The sequence below is a fragment of the Panthera tigris genome, chromosome B2, assembly GCF_018350195.1.
Source record: "Panthera tigris isolate Pti1 chromosome B2, P.tigris_Pti1_mat1.1, whole genome shotgun sequence".
In the NCBI taxonomy this organism is placed as follows: Eukaryota; Metazoa; Chordata; class Mammalia; order Carnivora; family Felidae; genus Panthera; species Panthera tigris.
The window spans coordinates 11,743,080-11,757,028 of NC_056664.1; the positions used below are offsets into that span (position 1 = coordinate 11,743,080).

At 43.3% G+C, this 13,949-nt stretch overlaps 1 protein-coding gene across 2 annotated transcripts in view; it reads right to left on the minus strand.

Moving 5' to 3' along the window:
* Positions 1-13,949, minus strand: part of CAP2 (cyclase associated actin cytoskeleton regulatory protein 2) — a 156,594-nt gene that overhangs the window by 31,786 nt on the left and 110,859 nt on the right. For both annotated transcript variants that reach the window (XM_042985661.1, XM_007089763.3), the window contains exons 5-7: positions 12,223-12,366; positions 11,834-11,919; positions 8,788-8,893 (exon numbers count right to left, since the gene is read on the minus strand). In XM_042985661.1, the coding sequence (XP_042841595.1) occupies positions 8,788-8,893; positions 11,834-11,919; positions 12,223-12,366 (336 nt within the window). The remainder of the gene's footprint in view (positions 1-8,787; positions 8,894-11,833; positions 11,920-12,222; positions 12,367-13,949) is intronic.

Genomic DNA, 13,949 nt, shown 5'->3' on the forward strand with positions numbered 1-13,949 from the left:
CCCCTCCTGAAGTGGATCACCTAAGGAGAAGCGAGCTAAGCCCGCCCCTCCTGCCCCCGTGCACCTTGCCTACCCACCCCAGCTAATACGCCAGATCCCCAGCACCACAAGCCCGGCAGTGTGCAAGTAGCCCAGACGGGCCACGCCACCCCACAGTGAATCCCGCCCCTAGGAGAGGGGAAGAGAAGGCACACGCCAGTCTGACTGTGGCCCCAGCGGTGGGCTCAGGGCAGACATCGGGTCTGAATGCGGCCCCACCCACCAACACGAGTTATTCAAGACAGCACAGGGGAAGTGCCTTGCAGTTCTGCAGCACTCCAGGAACTATCCAAAATGACCAAACGGAAGAATTCCCCTCAGAAGAATCTCCAGGAAATAACAACAGCTAATGAACTGATCAAAAAGGATTTAAATAATATAACAGAAAGTGAATTTAGAATAATAGTCATAAAATTAATCGCTGGGCTTGAAAACAGTATAGAGAGAGGGCAGCAGAGAATCTCTTGCTACAGAGATCAAGGGACTCAGGAACAGTCAGGAGGAGCTGAAAAATGCTTTAAACGAAATGCAAAACAAAATGGAAATGACGACGGCTTGGATTGAAGAGGCAGAGGAGAGAATAGGTGAACTAGAAGATAAAGTTATGGAAAAAGAGGAAACTGAGAAAAAGAGAGATAAAAAAATCCAGGAGTATGAGGGGAAAATTAGAGAACTAAGTGATACACTAAAAAGAAATAATATACCCATAATTGGTATCCCAGAGGAGGAAGAGAGAGGGAAAGGTGCTGAAGGGGTACTTGAAGAAATAATAGCTGAGAACTTCCCTGAACTGGGGAAGGAAAAAGGCATTGAAATCCAAGAGGCACAGAGAACTCCCTTCAGACGTAACTTGAATCGATCTTCTGCACGACGTATCATAGTGAAACTGGCAAAATACAAGGATAAAGAGAAAATTCTGAAAGCAGCAAGGGATAAACGTGCCCTAACTTATAAAGGGAGACCTATAAGACTCGTGACTGAGCTCTCTTTTGAAACTTGGCAGGCCAGAAAGGATTGGCACAAGGTCTTCAATGTGCTGAACAGAAAAAATATGCAGCCGAGAATCCTTTATCCAGCAAGTCTGTCATTTAGAATAGAAGGAGAGATAAAGGTCTTCCCAAACAAACAAAAACTGAAGGAATTTGTCACCACGAAACCAGCCCTACAAGAGATCCTAAGGGGGATCCTCTGAGACAAAGTACCAGAGACATCGCTACAAGCATAAATCATACAGACATCACAATGACTCTAAACCCGTATCTTTCTATAATAACACTGAATGTAAATGGATTAAATGCGCCAACCAAAAGACATAGGGTATCAGAATGGATAAAAAAACAAGACCCATCTATTTGCTGTCTACAAGAGACTCATTTTAGATCTGAGGACACCTTTAGATTGAGAGTGAGGGGATGGAGAACTATTTATCATGCTACTGGAAGCCAAAAGAAAGCTGGAGTGGCCATACTTATATCAGACAAACTAGACTTTAAATTAAAGGCTGTAACAAGAGATGAAGAAGGGCATTATATAATAATTACAGGGTCTATCCACCAGGAAGAGCTAACAATTATAAATGTCTATGCGCCGAATACCGGAGCCCCCAAATATATAAAACAATTACTCACAAACATAAGCAACCTTATTGATAGGAATGTGGTAATTGCAGGGGACCTTAACACTCCACTTACAGAAATGGATAGATCATCTAGACACACGGTCAATAAAAAACAAGGGCCCTGAATGATACATTGGATCAGATGGACTTGACAGATATATTTAGAACTCTGCATCCCAAAGCAACAGAATATACTTTCTTCTCGAGTGCACATGGAACATTCTCCAAGACAGATCATATACTGGGTCATAAAACAGCCCTTCATAAGTTTACAAGAATTGAAATTATACCATGCATACTTTCAGACCACAATGCTATGAAGCTTGAAATCAACCACAGGAAAAAGTCTGGAAAACCTCCAAAAGCATGGAAGTTAAAGAACACCCTACTAAAGAATGAGTGGGTCAACCAGGCAATTAGAGAAGAAATTAAAAAATATATGGAAACAAACGAAAATGAAAATACAACAATCCAAATGCTTTGGGATGCAGCGAAGGCTGTCCTGAGAGGAAAATACATCGCAATCCAGGCCTATCTCAAGAAACAAGAAAAATCCCAAATACAAAATCTAACAGCACACCTAAAGGAAATAGAAGCAGAACAGCAAAGGCAGCCTAAACCCAGCAGAAGAAGAGAAATAATAAAGATCAGAGCAGAAATAAACAATATAGAATCTAAAAAAACTGTAGAGCAGATCAATGAAACCAAGAGTTGGTTTTTTGAAAAAATAAACAAAATTGACAAACCTCTAGCCAGGCTTCTCAAAAAGAAAAGGGAGATGACCCAAATAGATAAAATCATGAATGAAAATGGAATTATTACAACCAATCCCTCAGAGATACAAACAATTATCAGGGAATACTATGAAAAATTATATGCCAGCAAACTGGACAACCTGGAAGAAATGGACAAATTCCTAAACGCCCACACGCTTCCAAAACTCAATCAGGAGGAAATAGAAAGCTTGAACAGACCCATAACCAGCGAAGAAATTGAATCGGTTATCAAAAATCTCCCAACAAATAAGAGTCCAGGACCAGATGGCTTCCCAGGGGAGTTCTACCAGACGTTTAAAGCAGAGATAATACCTATCCTTCTCAAGCTATTCCAAGAAATAGAAAGGGAAGGAAAATTTCCAGACTCATTCTATGAAGCCAGTATTACTTTGATTCCTAAACCAGACAGAGACCCAGTAAAAAAAGCGAACTACAGGCCAATATCCCTGATGAATATGGATGCAAAAATTCTCAATAAGATACTAGCAAATCGAATTCAACAGCATATAAAAGGAATTATTCACCATGATCAAGTGGGATTCATTCCTGGGATGCAGGGCTGGTTCAACATTCGCAAATCAATCAACGTGATACATCACATTAATAAAAGAAAAGAGAAGAACCATATTATCCTGTCAATCGATGCAGAAAAGGCCTTTGACAAACTCCAGCACCCTTTCTTAATAAAAACCCTTGAGAAAGTCGGGATAGAAGGAACATACTTAAACATCATAAAAGCCATTTATGAAAAGCCCACAGCTAACATCATCCTCAATGGGGAAAAACTGAGAGCTTTTTCCCTGAGATCAGGAACACGACAGGGATGCCCACTCTCACCGCTGTTGTTTAACATAGTGTTGGAAGTTCTAGCATCAGCAATCAGACAACAAAAGGAAATCAAAGGCATCCAAACTGGCAAAGATGAAGTCAAGCTTTCGCTTTTTGCAGATGACATGATATTATACATGGAAAATCCGACAGACTCCACCAAAAGTCTGCTAGAACTGATACATGAATTCAGCAAAGTTGCAGGATACAAAATCAATGTACAGAAATCAGTTGCATTCTTATACACTAACAATGAAGCAACAGAAAGACAAATAAAGAATCTGATCCCATTCACAATTGTACCAAGAAGCATAAAATACCTAGGAATAAATCTAACCAAAGATGTAAAAGATCTGTATGCTGAAAACTATAGAAAGCTTATGAAGGTAATTGAAGAAGATATAAAGAAATGGAAAGACATTCCCTGCTCATGGATTGGAAGAATAAATATTGTCAAAATGTCAATACTACCCAAAGCTATCTACACATTCAATGCAATCCCAATCAAAATTGCACCAGCATTCTTCTCGAAACTAGAACAAGCAATTCTAAAACTCATATGGAACCACAAAAGGCCCCGAATAGCCAAAGTAATTTTGAAGAAGAAGACCAAAGCAGGAGGCATCACAATCCCAGACTTTAGCCTCTAGTACAAAGCTGTAATCATCAAGACAGCATGGTATTGGCACAAAAACAGACACATAGACCAATGGAATAGAATAGAAACCCCAGAACTAGACCCACAAATGTATGGCCAACTCATCTTTGACAAAGCAGGAAAGAACATCCAATGGAAAAAAGACAGTCTCTTTAACAAATGGTGCTGGGAGAACTGGACAGCAACATGCAGAAGGTTGAAACTAGACCACTTTCTCACACCATTCACAAAAATAAACTCAAAATGGATAAAGGACCTGAATGTGAGACAGGAAACCATCAAAACCCTAGAGGAGAAAGCAGGAAAAGACCACTCTGACCTCAGCCGTAGCAATCTCTTACTCAACACATCCCCAAAGGCAAGGGAATTAAAAGCAAAAATGAATTACTGGGAGCTTATGAAGATAAAAAGCTTCTGCACAGCAAAGGAAACAACCAACAAAACTAAAAGGCAACCAACGGAATGGGAAAAGATATTTGCAAATGACATATCGGACAACGGGCTAGTCTCCAAAATCCATAAAGAGCTCACCAAACTCCACACCCAAAAAACAAATAACCCAGTGAAGAAATGGGCAGAAAACATGAATAGACACTTCTCTAAAGAAGACATCCGGATGGCCAACAGGCACATGAAAAGATGCTCAATGTCGCTCCTCATCAGGGAAATACAAATCAAAACCACACTCAGATATCACCTCACGCCAGTCAGAGAGGCCAAAATGAACAAATCAGGAGACTATAGATGCTGGAGAGGATGTGGAGAAATGGGAACCCTCTTGCACTGTTGGTGGGAATGCAAATTGGTGCAGCCGCTCTGGAAAGCAGTGTGGAGGTTCCTCAGAAAATTAAAAATAGACCTACCCTATGACCCAGCAATAGCACTGCTAGGAATTTACCCAAGGGATACAGGAGTACTGATGCATAGGGGCACTTGTACCCCAATGTTTATAGCAGCACTCTCAACAATAGCCAAATTATGGAAAGAGCCTAAATGTCCATCAACTGATGAATGGATAAAGAAATTGTGGTTTATATACACAATGGAGTACTACGTGGCAATGAGAAAGAATGAAATATGGCCCTTTGTAGCAACATGGATGGAACTGGAGAGTGTGATGCTAAGTGAAATAAGCCATACAGAGAAAGACAGATACCATATGGTTTCACTCTTATGTGGATCCTGAGAAACTTAACAGAAACCCATGGAGGAGAGGAAGGAAAAAAAAAAAAAAAGAGGTTAGAGTGGGAGAGAGCCAAAGCATAAGAGACTCTTAAAAACTGAGAACAAACTGAGGGTTGATGGGGGGTGGGAGGGGGGGGTGGGTGATGGGTATTGAGGAGGGCATCTTTTGGGATGAGCACTGGGTGTTGTATGGAAACCAATTTGACAATAAATTTCATATATTGAAAAAAAAATGTTTATTTACTTATTTTGACAGAGAGAGAGAGAGCGCGCGAGCGTGCGAGCAGGGGAGAGAGGGGAAAGAGAGGGAGAGAGAAAAATCCCAAGCAGTCTCCTCGGTGTCAGCACAAAGCCCCACCTGGGCCTCAATCTCACGAACCGTGAGCCAAAATCAAGAGTTGGATGCTTAACCGGCTGAGCCACCCAGGTGCCCCTGTGTTTTGGAATCTTTTAAATAGATTTTAGTCATTTAGGTTTAAAATTTAAAACTATGGTTTTTATAACACAGTTTGTAATGTATGTATTTTTATCCCAAACTTTAGAAGAAGAGGACAAAAATATTAGGAAATATACTTCATATGTCTTAAAGCTTGCTAAAAGATTATGCATTGATGATGTTATCTCTGAACTAACACTTTCTTACCATAATCATTCCTCACTTTTAATATCTGACCAACACTTTACCATTAAAGAAGTGAAGTAGCTGCTCTGCTTTATAATAACTGCCATTTTAAATAGAATTTTCCCATAGCATAACATGCTCAGTAAATAACAGCCATTATTATTATGGCAATCTACACTGCCCAGTGTCTGCTCCAAAGATTATACACACGATTATTCATTTTTGAGAGACAGAGCATGAGCAGGGGAAGAGCAGAGAGAAAGGGAGACACAGAACCTGAAGCAGGCTCCAGGCTCTGAGCTGTCAGCACAGAGCCTGATGTGGGGCTCAAACCCACGAACCACGAGATCGTGACCTGGAGTCAGATGCCTAACTGAGTCACCCAGGTGCCCCAGGATTATATTTTATATAACATATATACACATTTGTATAAATATAACATTTATGTTTTAAAAAATGTACTTTGTGATCCATTAGTGGGTCATGAAATCAATTTAGTGGGTCTCAGCCAGAATTTTATAAAAAATGAAATAAAATAGAAAACATATTTGAATGCATTTCATGTGGTAAGAGACAGAACTGTTTCACAAAACATGTTTTAGTATTATGAACAGGGTGTGTGTGTGTGTGTGTGTGTGTGTGTGTGTGTAAACTGTATTTCTTACCACTAATTGCCTTTAAAAGTTTGAAAGCCGTTGTTACAAGGCTTTTATTTCTCATGAAAATAATGAAAACACAGTATTCACTCCAGAATAAAGGAAAATAGCTACATTTATTTTTCTATAATTAATATTTGATTCTTATCTTAAATATTCAAAACACCATTACTCAGAGGTAAAAGGTATTGAAAGCATTTAAGAGAATTTTCTATTCCTTTTCCATGGGTGCCATTAGAGAATTAATGAGCTGGTGTTTGTTGACATGATTATTTTCCACAAATGGGTTCTGTTTCCTTTTCCATTTATCTACCATGAAATGTAAGACATCCAAGGACTCTTGCTGTCTAGTTTACTGTTCTCTAGTGGTGACCTATCTCCACGGCAAATACATGACTATCTCCCTTTACAACAAACTGATCTATAACAAAATAGCATCTCATTGGAAGTGTACGAAAAATAACACTAATCCATCCACCCAAACACCCACCTGCATCATGGTCACCTTCCTGTGTTAAAACCCTTCGAGTGTCTATGAACTCTCTTCTCAGAAATCATAATGTCGTGGGCAGAAGAAAAAGAAACAATTAGCTGCACTTTATAACTGTGCGTTTGTGCTTGCGGAGAAAATAGGCAAACTAGAAAGTAAAAGGAAGGGTCTGCCTTTGGGGGTCAATGTTAACGTTTGTTACAAGTGTTAGGGAGGAAAGGCAGGAATCCCACACTCCCTTGGAAAGTCGCAAACTCTGTGTTGCTATTAAGCCTACCTCACTGACGTCAACATTCAGGACAAGGGGTAGGTGCTGGAGCATGGCCAACCAGAAGAATGTGGGGGGGGGGTTCTACCCCCGAGCGGAATTCACAAATATGCCCCTTCACTTTCTCCAGAGTCACTCTGGTTAGATCATCCACCGTGACCCCTTAAAGGTAACATTCATTTCTAACAGAAGGGGGTTTCCATAGGAAGTCTTTCTGTGACAAGTGCAGAGACTTAAAAGGGCAAGGAAGATTCTAAGAGTCCCCTGTCTCGCAATTTAGTTCAAACCATTTACTGAGTACTTACTCCGTGTCAGGTACTGTGTTAGGGGCTGGAGACAGAGATGAGTTTCCAACTGAGTGGGAGAGACCCCAACACACACGTACAAATGACAGTCGCGTGAGCTGAGCTATACTCGAAATACAAAGGGGGCGTAGAGGAGAAATCCCCATCCCAGATGGAGAGCCGAGGCACATCAATGGAAGTTTCTTAAAGAAGTGATGTTGGAGCGGAGTCTTGGAGAAGAGAGACAGGTACTTCCCCCCAGGGAAGGCCAGACAGCATGATGTATGTTTGGGACGTTGCAAAAAGGCTAAAGCATATGAGATCTGCAAGCTTTGAAACAACAATCTGATTTGGTTTGGCCTAAGCACGGCATGTGCTGAGGATCCCACCAGCAGTTTGGGAGTGCTGGGAAGCAGCGAGATGCGGGGAGAGAGGAGAGACCACGCTGAAGACAGGGCAAAGGTCAGGCCAACCTCTCACAGGCTGGGATTTTGTCCTAGGGCTAAGATAACGCTTGAGGCGCTAGGATTGCCTCGGTGTTCAAAAACGTCATTCAAAAAAAATTTTAAACATCAAAAAAAGACATTTAAAACATTTAAAAGGACATTTTCTTAATCATTCTATCTTCTTAAAATTGTAACTATTTTCAAACCTATTTCCTTTAATTTTTTTTCACAGTTTCTTTACATGTGCCATCTTAGTATGCAAAACCTTTTGCACTTCAGCACGTTGGGCTGGTAAATCATTTCCCATGTAGGCATCATATATGTTATTATTTTTTTGATGTTTATTTATTTATTTTTGAGAGAGAGAGTCTACGGCCATACCACCCTGAACGCGCCCGATCTCGTCTGATCTCGGAAGCTAAGCAGGGTCGAGCCTGGTTAGTACTTGGATGGGAGAGAGAGAGAGAGAGACAGAGACAGAGAGAAGAGGGGAGGGGCAGAGAGAGAGAGGGAGACACAGAATCTAAAGCAGGCTCCGGGCTCCACACTGTTAGCACAGAGCCCGATGAGGGGCTTGAACTCACAAACCCTGAGATCGTGACCTGAGCCGAAGTCGGATGCTTAACCGACTGAGCCACCCAGGAGCCCCTCATATATGTTCTTTTGAATGGCTGTAGAGGTTTCATTGGGTTCTCACCATGACCAACTTAACCATTTCCTTTCTGCATGTCAGGTAGGTAGTCTCCAGATTTTCTCATGACAAACGACACTTTCATAAAGAGTTTCTACGTATCTATTTATCTTACGCTTTCCTTGAATTCTAATTCTAAATTCTAAAGTGTAAGGATCCTAGGCTACCAGGAATGAACACCGTTATGGCCTTTTTTTCTCCAGGGGGCAGACGGCTTGGTACTTACAGTTTTGCTCCAAGTCAGGCCGGTGGTATGGTGTTCCTTGATGTATGCTTGCAGAGCACTCCAAATGTTCAAATAGGACTTCACCCAATCCACATGGCGTAAATCGCTTTGTTATAAAAGAGGGTGGAAGAGAGTAGAGTTAGGATCTAAGGTAAAATTTAAAAAAGACTAACAGGAACGTGGTAATCCAGTAACTAAGGCTCAGGAGGACCCTGGACCAGTTGTCTTTCTGGGTCAGTCACCGTGAACCAATTTCCGGAAAGGACCCTGAAAGGCTGGTGGCCCAGGTCTCACCTGAGGGGAGCCGAGTGCCCTCCCTGAGCTCCAGGTGAGGGACCAAGGGGACCCCGGGGAGCAGATCCAGCAATTTGGGCCGTGCGCCCTCACATGACCTCTAACTAGAAGGTGACCACGGAAAGAGACCATCTCTTCCCGTACCTGCTTCTGGTGCAGAATGAGAACAATGTGTTTTGGAGGGGAGAAGGGTATTGGAAGAAAAAAAAAGTCCTTTGGCTTTCTAATAATTTGGTTGATTTATTTGGCCAAGGGAGTAGTAAGGGGGATGCTGATGCAAGGAGACGATTTCCCACAAACAGGTAACACCCAGTCCCTAACACAACGTGGGGTTTGTAGCATTGGGCACAACCGCTCAACCAGACCCCCGTTTCCAAGACAGAGCAAGCAAACTATATGAGGGGAGCACGGCACTGTGGCTGCTCTGTGTTGTTTTGTTTTGACAGAACAGCTTTGTTGACATACAACTCACATCCCATACAATTCATCCATTGATTTAAAAACATTTTTTTAATGTGTATTTATTTTTGAGAGAGAGAGAGAGAGAGCACAAGCAGAGGGAGGGGCAGAGAGAGAGAGGGAGACACAGAATCGGAAGCAGGCTCCAGGCTCCGAGCTGTCAGCATAGAGCCGGACGTGGGGCTCGAACTCACAAAACGTGAGATCATGACCTGAGCCGAAGTCGGACAGTTCACCGACTGAGCCACCCAGCTGCCCCTCAATTCACCCATTTCAAGTGTATAATCCAATGGTTTAGGTCAGCAGCCATGCAATCATCACCACGGTCAACTCTACATTACATCACCTCAGAAAGAAATCCCATACCCATCAGCCATTACTGCACATTTCCCCCAAAGTTCCCCAGCCCTGGACAATTCCTAAGCTACACTCTGCCTCTACGGATTTGCCCATTCTGGCATGTCACAGGAATGGAATCGTACAATATGTGGGGTTTTCTGTGTGTCTGACTTCTTTCACTTAGCCTGTTTTCAAGCTTCATCCACGTTGCTCTTCTGTCAATGATCCGTTGCTTTAACGGCTGAACAACATACCATCGTACGTGCAAACACATTTTATTTATCTGTTCAGTAGTCGATGAACATTTGGGTTGTTTCCACTTTGGGGCTATTATAAATAATGTTGCTACAAACATTTGTGCACAAGCTTCTGTGTGAACATGTTTTATTTCTTTTAGAGATACACCTTGGAGTAGAATTGGCGAGCGTGTCTGGTTTTTGCGGTAAAAAATATCCGGACGTGTTTCTTTTTTTTTCCTTAAGTTTGTTTGTTTATTTTGAGAGAGGAAGGGAGTGTCCGCGGGAGAGGGGCAGGGAGAAAGTAAGGATCCCAAGTAGGCTCTGTGCAGTAAGTGCAAGACCCCCACGTGCGGCTCAGTCTCCCGAATCGTGAGATTGTGACCTGAGTGGAAATCAAGAGTTAGATGCTTAACCGGCTGAGCCACTCAGGCACCCCTCGGTACATATTTATTTAAATGTCTATTTATTTTTTGGGGGGGGAGGGGCAGAAAGAGAGGGGACAGAGGATCTGAAGGAGACTCCATGCTGTCAGCACAGAGGCCAACGCAGGGCTCGAACTCATGGACTGTGAGACCGTGACCTGAAGTCAGACGCTTAACGCACTGAGCCACCAGGGCTTCCCAGTACGTATCTCCTACACTGAGCGGTGGATATAGGACTATCTTTTGTGTTGTGATTATATTTTCCGTATATTTTATAAATATTCTTTCGTGTCTCCTCAATGCTTCTGACAACTGAAAATAACCTGACACAGACGCAGTATTGGTCAATGACCTGGTGCTCACGTTTCCTTCCCACTGAACAGTCTGGGCCGGCCGGTGAGGTGCGGGAGCCCCTCGATTTGCTGACCGATAAGCACTTCCACTTCTGCCGCCTGGGGGCTCAGAGGGGGAGCCGCTCTCCAGCCCAGCGCCCAGGGGGTGGATGTCTCTTGCTCTTGTTTTTGCCTCATTCCTTCGGTGAATGACTAGACATCAGCCCCATCACATACAGCCAGCTGTTGACAGGGCCGGCCACGACATTATCGGAGGGGAAGGACTCTCATAACCCTTCCTGCAGCGGAGACACTGCGGCTTGTCTCCATTCAGCCCATTTTCAATTCCAAACCCAGTGTTAAGTGTCTCCAGGACCTATTATTTGTGCTGTAGAATGCGAGGTCTATTTTAAGCTGGATCTGCAGGCAAAGCTCCTTGGTTGGGACTCATCTGTACTGCCCTTCTTAGAGATGTCTCTCCGTCCGCCCCAGTTGTATTTCGTCTCCACGCCCTCGCTGGTTTCCCTCTCAGGGGCCTGGTTCACTGTCTCAGCTCACTCCTGTTCCTCACACTTCATTTCCCGATTCCTCCTTTCTTCTCTCTGCTTGCCCACCAGCCCTGTTTGGGGCAGTGTGAAAGAGCTGTGCCCTTATAGGACGGGTCCACCGCGAACCATCACAGAGCCCTCTGGCCGCCGTGGGGACACGTATGGAATGGCACGTATTCAAGTGAGGAGTTTATCATCACGAGAGAACTGCGGCAGACTTTCCAAAGCACATCCATTATCTGGATAACTGGCCTCACTTTCCACTTTGCTTTAGCTGCAAAGATGGGCTCTTCCCTTAACATTTACCGTAAGCTAGCCTTTGAAAGGAATCAGGAACGCACTACACTAAGTTTGGGGACAGATGTTTAACAAGCGAACACCTGAAAATTTGGTCGGTAAAAGAAGGGACGTACCTGTGTTTGTAGTCCTTTAAGACTCTGTTAGTGTAAAAGGTGGCAGCCTCATTCATCTCCTTGACATAAGGACCGGGTTTGGGGGACTGGGCGAACAGGACCGTCACCCCAGCATAGAAGAAAAAAAAAAACAGGATAAGAAAGAAAATGTCTTAAGGATGAAGAAAAGCCATGGAAAGTTGGAGACAAACATTTTGTTCTGTAAGGATAAGTGAGACATTTCCACATCTCCGAGCACAAAGCATCGAACTGCAAACAGGGTAAGAGAGAGCTGGTGCGTTCACCCCGAGAGGAATCTCCTGGGGTGTAACGGACAGGAAGGAGCCCGAAGGTAGCCCAAAGTTCTCCTAAACACTCCAAAAAATGACAGGTGCAGGGGCCAGACTCACCACAGCTATCCACCCAAGGGCAGGGATGCTTTCGCTGACGGCGGAGAGATGATTAAACATTTTACTCCCCCGGTTTCTCTCTCTGAAAGTTTGGATTTCCTGGATCTTTTCTGAGATTGGTTTCAGAAGCGCAGCCACATCATTCTGCAAGCAAGCATTGAACATTGTTACTAAAGAGCAGGACTCCTAGCAAACATTGAACATTGTTACTAAAGAGCAGGGCAGAAGTTCAGGTCTCCAGGCTGGCCTCAGCAGGAGTACTTGCCATTGGTCAGGGGCTTTCAGACCAGAACGGAGGGCTGTTGTTACCGTAATACTATGTTTTCATTCTCTGAAGTGTGAAAATTGTACATATTTTTAACATTATGAATGCCGTCTCCTGAGACATGGAAGAAATCCAGCATATGATACAGCGCCTGTTTTAGAGTGCAGCATGAACGAGGAAATTGAGTGTGGTCAGTTTAATTTTGAAATGGAACCTATAGGCCACACACGCTGGAATAACACAGGTCTAAAATCAGGGTGGGTGATGGGGGCGCTTGGGTGGCTCAGTCGGTGGAGCATCTGACTCTTGGTTTCGGCTCAGGTCATGATCCCAGGGTCGTGGGATCGAGCCCCATGTTGGGCTCTGCACTGAGCTGAAATTTAAAAAAAAAAAAAAGATGAAAATAAAATCTGGGGTGGGGGGAGACATTAGTAAAAAGGTATCTTCTTGCTCCTGTGGGAATAGATGCGAGGGAGGGTCTTGGTTTTACCAGTTACCATAATCCACGTGAAAAAGTGGAGATCTTCCACGGTGGCTCTTTTTTTAAAAAATGTGATGGCTTACAATATTTACGGTTACCTTAGTCTGGTTTGGCTTTCTACCTTGTGCCTCGTGAACCTGGCCAACAACTACTGGTTACTCTCACTTGTGATTAATTCAACAACTGACTTCCTAGTCATACAGAAAACGACTTTCAAAATTATGTGAGCCGGTTATGAAGTATCACAGACACAGGGGCCTGTACTCCCTCCCCATCCACCCCTGGAGCAGTCTCTTCTCTTTGGTTTTGAAGTAGATACAAGATTACCTGTTTTTTGTTTTTTTTTTTTTTAATGTGTTCCAAAGAACTAGAAACAGCTTGTACTCCGGCAATATTTTACTAAATGGTGTTTGCAGAAATGTTAAATGGAAAGGCCCCTAAAGCTCTTTCATTTCTTTTACTGAGACTTCAGAGCAAAGATTCTCAACCTTGGCCACACATTGAAATGATCCGGGAGCTTTGAAAAACCGAGGGCTGGGTCCCACCCTGAAAGAAAGACTGTGATTTCACTGGTCTGGAGGTGGTCTGGGGTAGGGATGTGGGGGGAGGGGGTTGGAAATGCTCCCCAGGTGCAGATTTTAATCACTGCTACAGTGATGGCTTAGCACCCCAAAGGGCAGTTGTTCCTGCCAGGGACAGCAGACCGTTGGGGAAGAAGCCACAGTCAGCCACAGCAGCTTCCAGACCTCACTTCTCCTTCTTGACCCTTTTATATACCCTTCCCTACAAGAAATGTATATTAAGAGCTGACACTGGTTCGAATCTCAGCTCTGCCACTTACTACCGATGCGGCCTTGAGCAAATGACTTAATCTGAGCTTTGGTCTTCTCATCTGTAATTCAGAGATAATACCTATAGCCTGCAGACTACAGGACATACAGCATTTCAAGCTTTCATTTCATTTCATTTCATTTCATTTCA